The 14,264-nt window shown below is 54.4% G+C and overlaps 7 protein-coding genes across 7 annotated transcripts; 4 read left to right on the top strand and 3 right to left on the bottom strand.

Moving 5' to 3' along the window:
• Positions 1 to 97: 97 nt before the first annotated feature.
• Positions 98 to 961, top strand: J7T54_008057 (Translation initiation factor IF-like protein; the record flags this gene model as incomplete). The annotated part of the gene is made up of 1 exon (XM_051502649.1): positions 98 to 961. The coding sequence occupies one exon, from the start codon at positions 98 to 100 to the stop codon at positions 959 to 961; it is 864 nt and encodes a 287-aa protein (XP_051365819.1).
• Positions 962 to 1,173: 212 nt separating this feature from the next.
• J7T54_008056 (uncharacterized protein) lies at positions 1,174 to 1,763 on the bottom strand (the record flags this gene model as incomplete). Its single annotated transcript, XM_051502647.1, has 2 exons — positions 1,174 to 1,697; positions 1,748 to 1,763. The coding sequence occupies 2 exons, from the start codon at positions 1,761 to 1,763 to the stop codon at positions 1,174 to 1,176; spliced, it is 540 nt and encodes a 179-aa protein (XP_051365818.1).
• A 1,077-nt stretch (positions 1,764 to 2,840) lies between these two features.
• J7T54_008055 (amidase signature domain-containing protein) lies at positions 2,841 to 4,460 on the top strand (the record flags this gene model as incomplete). Its single annotated transcript, XM_051502646.1, has 6 exons — positions 2,841 to 3,275; positions 3,346 to 3,365; positions 3,418 to 3,727; positions 3,783 to 3,898; positions 3,959 to 4,218; positions 4,270 to 4,460. 6 exons carry the CDS (start codon positions 2,841 to 2,843, stop codon positions 4,458 to 4,460), a joined length of 1,332 nt encoding a protein of 443 aa, XP_051365817.1.
• Positions 4,461 to 5,084: 624 nt separating this feature from the next.
• On the top strand, positions 5,085 to 6,345 carry J7T54_008054 (uncharacterized protein; the record flags this gene model as incomplete). The annotated part of the gene is made up of 2 exons (XM_051502645.1): positions 5,085 to 5,547; positions 5,609 to 6,345. 2 exons carry the CDS (start codon positions 5,085 to 5,087, stop codon positions 6,343 to 6,345), a joined length of 1,200 nt encoding a protein of 399 aa, XP_051365816.1.
• Positions 6,346 to 6,554: 209 nt separating this feature from the next.
• On the bottom strand, positions 6,555 to 8,162 carry J7T54_008053 (Histone acetyltransferase-like protein; the record flags this gene model as incomplete). Its single annotated transcript, XM_051502644.1, has 1 exon — positions 6,555 to 8,162. One exon carries the CDS (start codon positions 8,160 to 8,162, stop codon positions 6,555 to 6,557), a length of 1,608 nt encoding a protein of 535 aa, XP_051365815.1.
• A 361-nt stretch (positions 8,163 to 8,523) lies between these two features.
• Positions 8,524 to 9,385, top strand: J7T54_008052 (uncharacterized protein; the record flags this gene model as incomplete). The annotated part of the gene is made up of 3 exons (XM_051502643.1): positions 8,524 to 8,908; positions 8,968 to 9,176; positions 9,233 to 9,385. 3 exons carry the CDS (start codon positions 8,524 to 8,526, stop codon positions 9,383 to 9,385), a joined length of 747 nt encoding a protein of 248 aa, XP_051365814.1.
• A 2,812-nt stretch (positions 9,386 to 12,197) lies between these two features.
• On the bottom strand, positions 12,198 to 14,190 carry J7T54_008051 (uncharacterized protein; the record flags this gene model as incomplete). Its single annotated transcript, XM_051502642.1, has 5 exons — positions 12,198 to 13,318; positions 13,387 to 13,414; positions 13,759 to 13,903; positions 13,952 to 13,991; positions 14,103 to 14,190. 5 exons carry the CDS (start codon positions 14,188 to 14,190, stop codon positions 12,198 to 12,200), a joined length of 1,422 nt encoding a protein of 473 aa, XP_051365813.1.
• Positions 14,191 to 14,264: the final 74 nt, after the last annotated feature.

Genomic DNA, 14,264 nt, shown 5'->3' with positions numbered 1-14,264 from the left:
AATCTCAGGTAGTTCCAGCCTCGCAGTATTACTCACCTCGCGCAATTGGACACCCTGACGCTATCCGCATTGCGATCCAGTCTCTCTCGAAGCTAACATGCGCGGTCAACAGTGTGTGCACGGCTCGCGCCGCGTGCTTCAACGACTTTTCCTCGCCCAGCCCGAGTGCCTCCAAGCCACACGACAAGCTTCACCATGGCAATGCGTACACCAGCTGCGCACAGCGCCACAGAAGCGACGCTTCGTCACCTCGACGCCCTTTGCAGCGAGCAAGAAAGATGACATGGATCGGCTTGAAGCCTCCATGAAAGCCGAAGAGAAGATTGACCCTCGCTACACAACCAGAGCGTACCAAGAGAAGACTGGCCGCGCCCGCTACCCACAAGACTACGAAATCACCGACCCTCTCATTCGCGTCCTCGACGGCGGCACCATAGAAGGGCCACTCAACACGCGCTTCGTCATGTCCAAGCTCATGGAGGGCGAATCGCTACGTATGGTGGAGCCATACGATCCTGGGAATCCAAAGGAGAGGATACCGCCCACCTATGCCCTGTGCAAGATCATCGACAAGAACGAGGCATATCGGCAGGCCAGGGAGTTGAAAGAAAAGAAAAAGGGGCAAAAGAAGGTCAAGACCAAGGAGATTGAGCTATCCTGGGGCATCAGCGAAAACGATCTGTTGACCAAGACGACACAAATCGGCAACTTCCTGGAGAAGGGCAACAAGGTCGAGCTCACCCTGGGCAAGAAGAGAGGTGGCAAGGAGGTCGCAGCAAAGGCAGCAGCCGCCGTTCTCGCCAGAGTGAGGCAGGAGATTGAAGCGAAGAATGGCATGGAAATTCAGAAGAAGACGACAGGTGAAGTCGGTGGGACGATGAAGCTGTTCCTGGAACCGAAGCCGACGAAGAAACAGGGAGGTGCGAAGACAGCGCCAGAGAACACAGGGGCGCCCAGCTGAGCCGCTCCTGGAGCCATGACTCTGGGATTTGGTCCGTCTGTCAGGCGGCACGTTACATGTTAGAGGTTTGGCGATGTACAACATGTACCATAACGATAAATTTCAGGCATATACCAGTGTACACGTTTGATCGTGGACGCATCGTCCGGTCATTCATCATGTCTATTCGGTTTCTGTGGTGCAAGACCCCAACGCCAGTTCGCAACGAGCTCTCATAGAATCTCCTCGTCCTCGTCAATGGCCAAATACCCGTCGTCGCCTTTTTGGGAGGGCGCATCTCCTGGCTGGCCAGCTTCTACAGCGCCCCTATCCGCATCGTCGTCGTCGACCTTGGGGGCAACCCCGTCGCCCTGAATTTCCTCGTCCTCATCGTCGCTCGCGTCGTCCGCTTCCTGCTCAGCCGCCTCGGCCTCCTTGTTGATCTTCTCCCACGCCTGACTCCTTTCTACAATGTTTTTCCCGCGTCCTTTGCTCTTCTCGACCTTCTTGCTAGTGCGCTCCACGATCGCCTCCGCCATCTGCAGGCCCCTCTCCTGGCGTTTCCGCGCCTTGGCGGATAGCTGGCTCTTGCGACCGCCCTTGGTCTTCTTGCTGACGCCGGCAGAGCGTTGCACGGCGAGAACAGAGGGGCGGGGTGCTACGTCGCGCGGAGGGGGTTTTAAGTCCTTCAAGGACTTGTCGGTGTCGATGCCGGGGGATGTTGCGCGGCGCGCGGCACGAGAGTGCTTTGAGGGGGCTACAAATTAGCAATCGCTTTAGCTCGGGAGGCGCTTGGCATCACCATACCTCTATTTTTCGCCATTTTGGGTATGCTATGTATGCTGGTACTGGTGATGTTCCCGGTCACTTCATGTTGGTGGGGGTGTCAATCGGATGCCATAAATTTTGGTCCCACACACTGATAAGCTCACCGAATCCCGACTGACTTATCGAAGCTCACCGGGCTGTCACGTCACACGTCGAACTCACACCCTGGGGTTGAGCTGTCGTCGACCGTTCTTCATTCCGTTTTCTCGAGTCCATTACCATCGTTTCATAGCTCTTTGCAATTCTCTCGGCCCTTATTGCATATTGTTCTCTCATTGTGTTCCCTGTCCTGGAAGGTCGCGCGATCCACATACCACCGAGCGCCGATATTGATCCCTGGCGTCGACTTCCGCTCAGGTCAATTCATCAACTTATCATCGCAATGACTCTTATATGCAGCTCATGCTCTTCAGCTTCTAACCATTGCTCTTGCGCTTCCCGGCAAGCAGGTCCAGTCCAAGAGACAGCCGCGCCGATTGAAACTTGCAAGGTTGGCGATGCGGAGTACCTAATTCATCCACAGATATTGGTAAGAGTCTGATGAAGGAGAATCATAATAGCAGGAGATATGGACACTCGCTGACGTCCTGTAAGGGCGCTATTCAAGGAGATATCAAACCCAGCGCACTCATCCCAGTCACCCTGCTCAACACGGATGAGATCTTCAACGACAGACTTGAGCAAATCCTCAACGAATTCGACGCCACTGATGATGTGTTTCGACCTGAGTTTGGTTCGGTTCTTGTTGAAAAACCAACGGCATCTTCACTCGTGAAAGATGCCATTGCTACTCGGCGGAGTACCTTTCAGCAAGCCAGGTACTCCAAAACGTTGTATGCGCTTCGATATCCGGGGGCCCGCTCGCTTGCGGACTTGAAAGAGCTTCCATCCGGTCCTTATTTCCTCCGAGGCCCTAATATCCACGCAGCGTATGCTCTTCGCGTTGATACGTACCAGGCCTTCACCAGGGGCTTGATCCCAGATGATGTTTTCCAACCGCAAAGGTAGTTTTTCCGCGCGTGCTCTATGCCGTAGATTACTAAAGTAAGATAGATACCAAGAGTTCACTTTTATGGCTCAAGGTGGTCTGTTTGCTTCGATCGCTGTGCCGTCGACTCTCTACTTCCGGAAGGACAAAGATGGCCTGCGTGGTGTCCGGATCTCCATAAGCGAGTCAATGAGGCTAGAAGGGGTGCGCGAATGCTTTTCCAATAGAGACTACACGTTGTTCAACCGCATCAGCGCTGAGACCAATGCCATGGCCCAGCAACTAATCGATCTCGGGGCGGCCATTGTAGGTCAGACAAAGGTCCCTGAGCTTCTGGCTGGTTGTTGGAGAGACTCGAGCAAGCCCTGGAACCCGCGCGGTGACCAGCTCCAGGATTCTGGGGCTGGATCGCCAGGAGCAGCAGTTTCTGTCGCAGGATACGACTGGCTTCAAATGGCATTCGCCGTCGACTGTAAGACAGCCTTCTTTTGGATGATCAGCAACATTAACGAACTTAGCGTACGGCGGACTACGAATCCCAGCTGCCCGAAATGGAGTATATGCTGTACGCATATCCTCCAGTCGTCAGTCCGAGGGTGATCAGTTGTTGTATGTCCCACGCAACGGCTTCGAAGGGTACTTGTACTAATTTCTGCGGTAGCAACGATGATTTTGATGGTTACGGAGTCGCAGCAAGATCCTTTGCGGATCTGCAGTTTGCATGCTCTGCCATTAGCCAAAAGACGACACTTAAAAGTCTCGTCCAGAGCTCCAGATCTCAGGTGATTACCAAGGTCATCAGTCTAGACTGGGGCACTGCGGGCGAAGACAGGATGTCTTCGGAGCAGAGAAACTGCTTAGAGCAACTGTATCGGAAAATAAGCCGGGTACTCAACGTCCGAATCGAGTCAATGAGCCTGGAAGAAGAATGGCAACGCCACAAACCTACAGGCCCAGACATGCTTGAAGAAGTTGGTGGTGTGAGTTTTGTACGCCTTTGCTTTATTACTTCGCTGACCATAGCAGGCGCCATATGAACTCCTGAGCAGGACCTGGAGGCACTACTTTGACGATTTCTGGGTGTACTTCAAACGGTGGCATGGCCGAGAGCCGTTTGCTGACATTCAGACTTACCGGTCACGGTAAGAGAGCCTTTTTTAAATGGCAGATGTGTAATGATCGGCTGAAATTATTAAACCCAGCGACCTGGGCGACCTGGATGAGGAGCAAGCGACTTGCCTCAGGAACGACCTGATCGCCTTCAGGCATTGGTTTCGAAACCTTGTCGAAGCGAAGAGCATGAACTCGAATGAGCGCCCTCTCATCATAATTCCTGACATTGTGGTTGAGCCCAGCTTCCGACGGCATGAGGACACACCGGATCCAGAGGTTCTGACCTACTCACAATTTCTCACCCATTGGTTGTCGCCAATCACGAGATGTTCGCAAGTGGTGGTCCCCTGTAAGTGCAAGCACTGGTCTCTGATGTGTCCATGCTGACGCCTTTGCATAGTTTCGCAAATCGAGATCCCACTAGAGAGCAATTTTGAGATCAAAGAGTGGGCGCTGCCGGTGACAGTGTCATTCCTATCAACGAACGATGCGAGTGATCTGCTGGAGAGTGTGCAGAACATCATTGAGTGCTGCACATCCGAAGTGCAGACGGGCGGATGGACCTTTCCTCAAGACTTTACCTCTCAGTGACGACAGGACGAGGAAGCCTGGTGCGGATGAGGACGATGGCCACAATGCTCTCAACGTCGCCGTCAAGTTGATTTGGAGACTGACGATATCTCAATATCAGTCGCCTTGCTCGTGCTGAGTCATCCTCACTGATTTGCATCTGATCGACCAGATCTAGAGTACAACGCTGTGTTGAGAGTCCGTGCAACATAGCGTTGGAGATGATGCGTTGGAAACAAACCACACAAAGCCCGGTTCTTATCGCAAACAGGGATCGCCCAGTGCAGTCGTGGATGGTGGGGAATTTGGGGGTCCAGAACTGTCTTTTTTTCTTGGGCATACCTTGGGCAGCAGCATTGCCAGTTACCAGTCTGTCCTATCCCATGACATGCCGCATTATCGTGGGCTCGCTGTCCAATTTCCGCAGCTTGACTGACTGGATGGAGCGGCGCGCGCCACGTACTGGGCCTGGTCTGTTTCGTCTGTACAAGGCGGTGACGGTCAAACAACCAGGTTGGACTTTGTGAATTGTGGGACAATCGTAGCCATCACAAGCCTCCATGGCCGATACATCCAAGCTTTCAAACACATAATCTTCATACTACATAAATCCTCACTTGCTCCAAAGTATAGCCAGCAGCAAGCATGGCAGAGCCGACCAACACCCCGGTCCCCGCATCGACCCCTCGCTCCAGCTCACCTGTCGGCGGCGGCAGCGGCGGCGGGCATCACCCTAATGCGCCCATCATCCCCATCACGTCCCTTCCCCATTCCCCTCTCGCAGCAGCCTTTGCTCCTTCCAGGCGTCGAGTACTTCACATTGGAGATCCAGTGAAGTATAACCTCGGCACGTACGCCCAGTTCAGCGCACAATGTGAGATTATACGTCCCGAGGCGCACGAGCGCGAGCGGACCGCATTCCTTCAAGCTCTCAGGGAGAAACGATGGGGCGATTTTCATGCCATCTTCCGTCCATTCTGGGGAACGGGAGGTGAGATGGGCCGATGGGATGCCGAACTAATCAACGCGCTGCCCTCCACTGTTAAGGTCTTTGCCAGTGCTGGCGCGGGGTTTGACTGGGCTGACACCAAGCTCCTGGGCGAGCGAGGTATGTACATGTCCCTACAAGACGGCGATGGGTAGGGGGGGTGTTGCTGACTTGCACGCAGGCATCGTATACTGCAACTCTGGGCTGGCAGCAGCTGAAGCCGTAGCTGACTTTGCCATTGCCATGATCATATCGACGTTTCGGTTGTTGCCGTGGTGTATCTCCGCCGCCTCATCCGGCGACACTGTCGAATTCCAGGATTGTCACGAAAACGCAACGATAAAGTCACACAATCTCCGCGGGCACAAAGTCGGTCTGATCGGACTGGGGCGCATTGGGCAGCAAATCGCCAAACGATGCAGATTCGGCTTCGGGATGGACATTTGGTATTACGACGTGGCCGAGATGCCAAAGAGTGTGACGGAGTCTCTCGAGGCCAAGACGTGCGCATCGCTGGAGGAGCTGGTCGGCAGTGTCGACGTCGCCATTCTCTGTGCACCTGCAATCCCTGGAGCAACCAGCGCTCTCATTACCGCGCGGGAACTCGGGTGCTTTCGTGACGGTGCGCGCTTCGTCAACGTGGCACGGGGCTCGCTGGTCGACGAAGAGGCCGTGGCCAATGCTCTGGACAGTGGGAAGCTGAGTTCAGTGGCGCTGGACGTTCACCCTCGCGAGCCCAGTATCAGTGACAGGCTGAGAGAGCATGCGAAGACGGGCAGGGCGATGCTGACATGCCACAATGCTGGAGGGACGGTGGAGACACATATCGGGTTCGAGGAGCTCAGTATGCGCAACGTCATGGCTGTTCTGGGCGGGCAGATGGCCATCACTCCTGTGAATATGCAATATTTGCGGTGATCCAGCGACCTATTGCAGGCGGTGGAATCTAGTCATATGATGGCGGTCGAGAGATCATTATGCGCTTAATCTTGTAATCGAGCCAAGACTGTGTCTGTTTACATGGAATCCGTGCACACGTCCGATTCATCGTTTGCCATGCCATTCAATGCCTGTCTTGCGGCAGTATCCGTAACGCCTCGCTAATAATGATTGTCCCAATGCCTCATTCAGTCTTTCTTTGGCTTCTTCCGCACCAGACCAGCGCTGAGGGTGTTTACTGTGGGGGCGGCCGTGTCATCGGATTTGGGCTTCTTGCGAATCACTCCTGCGCCAAGGGTGTTCACCTCCGAACCGGCGCCGGATTCCGCTCTCTTCCTCTTAACAAGCCCATTCAGGTCGTTGGTTGATGGATCGCTTGGATTCGCACCGTTTGTGCCAGCTGGTATCGCACGCGTACCCACGACGTCGTATCCGAACGATGCCCCCATGCCCACCTCCCCTGTCCAGCGGCTGGTACTGGCCGCGGCTTTGTCGATAGTTGAAAAGTCGAGATGCAGCAACAGCTCGACCATGCGCTTATAGTCGGTTTCCCGAACAATACGCTCCCCGCGGCCTTCCTCATTCCACGCGTAGTGCGCAGTATGTGACGGAGCATTTGGTTCGTAATTCTTCGCGGCGGTCTTAATGCGCGGGGCTCGTGCAATGACGATTCCTGTCAACTTCCTCCTCTTCTTCTTATTTGGTTTCTTGGTCGTCTTCTTGGTTGCGGAGGCTGGCACAGCTCCTGCCGTCGTTTTCGAGGTGAACAGCTTCCGAGGCGTGGTGTTGACTGCCACATTGGATAAGGTGCGCGACTTCTTTGGCGTCTCTGGCGCCTGAGGCTGTTCCGTGGAAGAAACACTGGGTGTCGGCAGCACGCTATTCTTCGTATCATCCTGTGCCTCATCGTCGAAGACGATCCAGACGAATCCCGTCAATCTGCCACTCGAGCACTCTTGGCGAAAGGCCATCATCTCCCAGAAAGTGTCCAGCGTCTTTACGCTCTTCCAGTTTCCGGTAAGGCGGAACGACTTGGTGCGTGTTGCTTCGTCGTCGAGTTCGTCTCGGAATCGCGACTTTGGGTCGTCGGGGTATTTGGGAATTAGACATCTAGGCGGAACCCAATCGAACTCTTTGGTGTAATGCGATATCTTTTCCAAGGGGTGATCTGTTGTCCAGCGCGTGCTTCCCTTGGGGAGGAAGGCTTTTGTTTCGTGCGCATCGTGACCAGGAACCACCAAGTAGCCTCCAATCCGATTGCCGAGGATAGGGTCCAGAACACGGCACCACCACTTCACGAGACCTCGATCATCCAAAACATGTTTCCCCTTGTTTTTGACGCTGCCGGGGAACAGATACTGGTCCTGGGCGCGCGCGAACAGACTAATCACCAGCTGCACGTCCTTCCTCCTCCGCGTGTCGACCAGAAAGTTGACAAAGGTGGCACAGACTTCTCGGATCGGGCTCGGCGTGCCTTTCGGGAGGTTGAGGATGTGCAGGTATCCCGTTGAGTCGGCCTTGGAAACAAATATGGTTGTGGCCCGCGCTGTCGTGAAGATGAAGACCTCCACGCCCAGGATGAGCACCTGCTTGTTCTTGACCTCTTCCGTCCCGACTGGCCGGTCAATGGATATGCAGAGGAAGTGTTTCTCGCAATATGTTCGGTCTGGTCGCTCATTCGGAGGTGGTGAGCACAAAGGTTCGCATTTTGTGGGGGGCGTCGAGAGATGGTGGACGTGAAAGGTGGTGGACTTTGGCAGCACCTTGGCTAGGCGCGTGCCCAGGGTGTCGGACATTGTGAGGGCTTCCTCTGGTGGAGATTCCAGCCAATTGAAGAGGAAATGTTCGGTTATAATTCCACAGGGATTTAATAATACATGGGCAGACAGCTGGTGCTTCGACGCGCCATTTTCGGGCGTGATGAACGAGAGAGACAGCTCTGAGTCCTTACATTGCGAGAAGCACACCCGACTAGGTCTCGTTCTGTACGCCGTACTCCGTACAGGTACGTACATACCTAGGTGCTTGGGTGGGGCCACCCTTACAGCTACCCCTGCTGATTGCACGTGATCTCGAGAAAATGTTCGCGACGCCTTCGACGCTGCTCCCAGATCCGTAACGCGACAGTCGAGTTCCCAAACCACATTCTCCAGCACAATGGCCTCACAACCGTGTCGAAACGCCTTGGCGCGCAGTCGCCACATCATCCGCCCCAAGACATTTGCCCGCAACTTCGCCTTCAAAGACACGGCGCCCCCGACAGAACAGCCCGAGAGCTTCAATCCCGAGACACGACGACAGCCACGATGGCAGGCAACGCCCGAGGGCATGGTAGCCCCCTTTCGCGTTAGAGTGGCCAAGAACCCAGTGAACTCGGAGTGGGCTGTCAACTCGGACCCCAAGGTTCTCGATGAATTCTACGAGAGTCTACTCGGACCCGAGGGCCCCAACATGCTGCCCGAGGAGTTGAAATGGCTAGCCATCACTCACAAGAGCTTCGACCAGGCGAAAAGAGGAAATAATGAGCGTTTGGCCATGATGGGTAGGTTTCAAACCCGGTGGTGCTGCGACCATACGCTCCAGTGACTAATGGGACGACAGGGCGTATGGCAATCTACATGGAGGCCTGCAAGACCACGGTGAACAGCGAGCGCAACCCGAAATTAGGAGAAGGAGAGGATGTCCACCCCCAACTGCGATCCGTGGACAATCTGCACATTGAGTCGCCCACCAGTCGTGTCGCGTCGAGCCTGTTAGCAACGGCCCAAAAGACCAATCTCCTAATGGTGTTGCGGTGGAAACCGCGACTGGTATGGCCCCGGGAAGCACCCTATCGAAAGAACCTATGCTAATCCTTCTCTTCTAGACACAAGATCTTGAGCAATCAGGCGTCTCGACTATTTCATCCCGCGCTGTGCAGGCGATCGTCGGAGCTATACTGCTCCAGCATGGCTCGGAGGTGGCATCGACAGTGATTAGGGAGCGGATATTGCAGGCCCCACGGCGTTCGGCCGCGTGAGCGCGGTCGACTTGTTATCATATTTGTATTACCTCCTCGTCACACCCGGCGACTGTATCAATGTACATGGAACATACCGGATCCTGTTCAGCTTCCTGCCGATCTTGACGGCGCAATGATATTCGATGCAACTACGTCGGTGAACGATACCAGCCAATGGTCGTGTCTGGGCTGAAGCGGATATTGATCCAATGCTTGGTTCTCCTGTCAGTGTCGAGGATTTATATGTTGCTGTTCACTGCGTCGCAGTCTACAAGTGACCAAACGATCATGGGTTTTGGAGAGCCTACACTTGAAAATCTGAACACTATCCCAAGGTCAATCATAACGCATGAGAAGTTGCCGTTTCGCAATACAGAGAGCGTGGAGCACAGTGGGCTACCGGGTAGGCCGATTTGTTCACCAAGCCGCAACTAAGCTTGCCCTTGCGAATAGTATTCCCAACTTGTGTATATCAGAACTAGACAAATATCTTGGTCTGATATAAGCCTTTGACAGCTGCAAATCCTTTTTCTCGCGAGATTCGACGAACTCATCCGCGACAGTGGTTTGGTGCCACCAATGGCAAGTGAAGAGACGGTGTCCGTCCTCTCAAAGCTTGGCCACAATTTCCAGCCCTCAAAAGCAGAGTGTTGTTGCTCAGAAGATCACGCTGATCAACGCAGAGTCTACAAACAGTGATGTAGCCACTGGGGTAGAGGCATAGCAAAAATACTCTTTCGTTCAAACGCTCAATTGGGACTAGTCGCAGGACTTGGTGGTCTGCGATCTGGACGTCACTTCGAGCTGAACTAGGGTGTACTTTCGAATCCTGATGCGTCCAGCCCATGTTCGACACGTTCATGCTTACAGACCTGTCAGACCAGACATCCGACTCGAGCGTTGAAGATAGTATGGAGGCACTGGTTGACTAGATCTCATCCCACGTTGGCTCCCTGAACATCGTGCCATTGCAATGGCTACACGCGATACTATGGGCCCACGTCGAACTACAGTGTGAGGACTGGACTGTCTCAGCGCCAGAAGCCAGGTCACATTCAACAGGACAATCCGGCGCGATGGTCAAGCTGCGCTGGATAGTCTTGGCCTCGACCGCAAAGTGCCCCTCGAGATGGAGAAGCACATCCTCGGGCTCTCCTTTTGCTGGCAGGTGTCGTCTATGCATGGCATCGACAGATCTTTGTACGAGAGCGCCTAGACGGCCTGAATCCAGAAGGAAGAGGATACGCCATACTACTCTAAGTCACTCAAAAACGGCATGTTTGTGCCCGCAAGATTCATGAAAGCAGACTGGGGCTGGCAGTTGGCAAATGCGCATTCGGGCCAATTTTTGGAGCCTCACTACCATCCATCATTCGTGACTTTTCCGCGGTTTCTGCGTGAATTTTTGGCGACCGAGCCAAGGCTTTGCTGGGCCTTGATCAGGGCAGCCCGACGGTTGCGACCGTTCAGGCGCTTGTCTTGCTGAGTATCCACGAGATAGGATGCAGGAGGGATACGCTAGGCCTCCTCCTGAGTGGTAGGTCATTATTGAATTCTGCGTATTTGTATGGCATTGTCAACCTCCCGTCGGGCTCCGCGCTACGACTGGCTTTCCCACCTCTCTCTGCACATTGATATGGCACCGTACGTCGAAAAGCGGCTAATGAAGGAGGAAGAAGCTGAGACCCGCCGCTAGGTCTTCCGGAGCGCTCATATCGCGGACCAGTAAGTCGCAAGCCATCAGGTCTGGGGCATACGGCTGAACTGTCAGTTCGTGGAAATTCTCCTAGGGCAGGCCATTCCGCAACAACATGGAGCATCAGCAAGATATCGCGCCTGAGCAGAGATAGTATCCTACAAGGTATGGCCGGTGCCCTGCCTACCCACGCTAAAGATGACGAGTCCTCAGACCTAGCAAGCTCATAATAAGCCATCGCTCTGCTCGTACATACGTATCTCGCCGCGATCTTAGACCCTAAGGATTCGACGAAGATAAGAAGATTCATACGAAACCTATCACCCACTCCTGCCGCTAATACCGCGGATCTTTTCTAACCAACCCTTACAATAGAAGTAGAGTCGCTCGGGCCCTGTCTCCCCCTATTATAGAACACTAGCTTTACCTCGCTCTGTTTTGGCAATATGTACTAATATAAGCAGTTAGCTATGGGCTTCGCGTTTCATATCGATCGTATAGGCGGTGAGGTCGAGGTATGCAGCCTCGCCATGGGCGACGACAACATCTATCGTTTCGAGACGAAGCAAGGCCCAGGCCGCAGTCATGCCCGTATGGTGTGCGCTGAACCAGCAGCCTGTATCAACAAGATTCTCATGACCTTTGAGAAACAATGTTCATTCGACAGGATGCATCTTCACGCTGTGAGCAACACTTGCTCTGCCGCGATGCTGCTCATCCTGGCCTGCGTGACGCGCTACAGGTATCCTCGGCTGCCAACAGCAGATATTCACAAACACTTGGAGTGTTGTTCCAGGGCTTGGGGGGCATTCAGTTCGTTTTTGAACACGGCGAGACGGGCTGGAGTGTTCTTCACCGCCTTTCAAAGGAAATGGGTGCAGAAGGAAGTCCAGCAAGAGAAGAAGAGGATGACAGAGGAGGCCAGGCAGGATGTTGGAGCCAAGTGGGCTGACGGAGTCGATGAGAAGCTCATGTGGTCGGCGCCAGACACTGACGCTGACTATTGATATATCGGAAGCGCTGCAGGTTCAGTCTGACAGCTGCAGTATGCGCCATTCCTGTTGGTCCAGCGGTCAATACCTCCAAACGCTATTGCCAGCCTGTGCGCCCATGTCACAAGCGGTTAGGCCTATTCTATAAAGGCTTCCGTGCTGTGACAACAAAGTATCGAAACATGAGTTGGTCGTCGCCTTCGCCGTCCACCACGTCTCGCACCTCCTCATTAAGCCGCCTCACCTCGTCCACCTTCCACCCAAGCACATCCGCAAACAAGGCGGCGGTGAACGCCTCGACACCCTCGGAAAAGTTGACCACCATAAGTGAGCCCAGCTCCCTCGACCGTGGATGCTGCGGCCAGTACCCGACAGGCAAGGGGAACTCCCGCTCTTGAATATCGACGAACCCAACAGTCTCGCACCACGAGCGGAACGAGGGCGCTGGGTCAAAGGGCCGTCCTATGCGCTCGCACGCCTCTGAAAGTCCGTCCATCAACCTCCTGAGTGGGTGTCGTGGCGACAACGGCTGTCGTACTCCGTCTGCCGAGGAGGAGTACACCACATTCTCCGACTCGGACAGCTCCAGCCAGCCGCCGGGCTTCAGATGTCGGTACATTTTGCGAACTAGTCCCGGCCAATCTCGTATCCCGGCCGCCATGTACCGGCAATGGATAAAGTCGTACATGTCATCCGCCCAGTCAATCTCCACGTCGTCGACGACGAAGCGAACGTTGGCCGGCACCCACATGGGCTGTATGGGGCTCAAGTCGACGCCCACGACCGATGCAGCCGGATTGGCATCCCCAAACGCAATGGGCCATGTCCCTGTGCCCGTGCCAATGTCCAGCACGGCCGCATCGGGGGCGATGGGGGCAAGATGGAGCTTGTCACCTATCAAGGTGGTGAAGACGTAGTGTAGCATGTCCAGGCGCGCCTGCTCGAGCTCATCATTGGGGAAGTTGTAGGCCCCTGCCTGGAGGCCGTGGTATCGCCTGCCATGGCGGTACTCGTGCGTGGGCAAATGTGCGCTCAGTCTCGTGGCGACGCTTGTCAGCGATTCACCGTAGCCAGAGTCATCAGGGTCACTCCCATCGGCGCTGTCGACATCCCGGGCGCCTGCTTGTCCATCTTGGGATACGTCCGCTTGGTATGTGTAAGAGTGGCCTATATGTATGTGGTCTGTGCTATGATCCTCGGGGAGGCGATGGACGAAAGACATGGCAGCGGAAGAATCAGTGCGTCCAGACGCGCCCGATTTGCCTAGGGCGGGTTGGTCGCTCGGTCAATGGACGGGAGCGGCGGGGACGGTGTCTATTGTCTTGGCGGACCTCTAGCCCTCTTCTGAAATCCGGGATACTGAGCAATACGCGATTGGTGCTGTTAGTGAACACTTCTAAGTCGCTGCATCCACGGGAGATTAGGGTGTAGAACGCGGGTACAACGCTAACAGTTTTCGTCCAGAACAAGGACCAGTCGTCGTCTCGACCAACAACACCAACGAGATATGGAGAATGTGAGTTTCGCTCTTATAAAAGAAGGGATTTGACTGTTCCAATATCGGGCGTATCCCATGCAGCAGCTCACACGACGTGCGATCCTGCTTGAAACAATCCTCCCACAGATGCCTTGCGACACTTGTCCTCAATCTCGGGGCAATGAAGTGCTCAGGCGCCCCCCCTGTTGGCGAATTGACGACTGACCTCGAGATACCGCTCCTTGAAAGCGGCCCAGAGCTTCTTGTTTCCATCCATATCCGAAGTCGGATCAGGGAAGTAGGGATCATTCCAGAAGAAGGCGTCGACGATCTTCTTGAACCCGGCAGGGTTATCCTCGAATGTGGAGCAACTGGTATGTGTTAGCATTCTGAGATATTGAATCATGGATCGAACATACAGGTTGAAGTCGATGAGCCAGACGCTGATCCCTCGGGTTACTCATAAAGAATGAAGAGGTTCCACCAAAGTGCACTCATCAAGACCGGCTTCCCTCTCAGTAGAGGCCACTTCATCAGGTGAGCGCCCAAGGATAAACTCCACGTCATTACCATCGACGCCGGCCTTCCCGTGAAGAATCGAGAGTGTCTGGGCCATGACATGCGCATATGCGATGGTGCCCAGTTTCAGCTGCTCCATTTCGTTGACGTAGAGTGGAAAGTTCTGAAGCCTGACGTTCCCAAGCCTGATCTGGGTTTTATTTGATTCTCGTC

Source organism: Emericellopsis cladophorae (assembly GCF_022114955.1).
Source record: "Emericellopsis cladophorae strain MUM 19.33 chromosome Unknown NODE_3_length_1261782_cov_116_963312, whole genome shotgun sequence".
Classification (NCBI taxonomy): Eukaryota; Fungi; Ascomycota; class Sordariomycetes; order Hypocreales; family Bionectriaceae; genus Emericellopsis; species Emericellopsis cladophorae.
The sequence above is the reverse complement of the archived record's forward strand: the minus strand, read 5'-3'. Positions and strand labels throughout refer to the sequence as shown.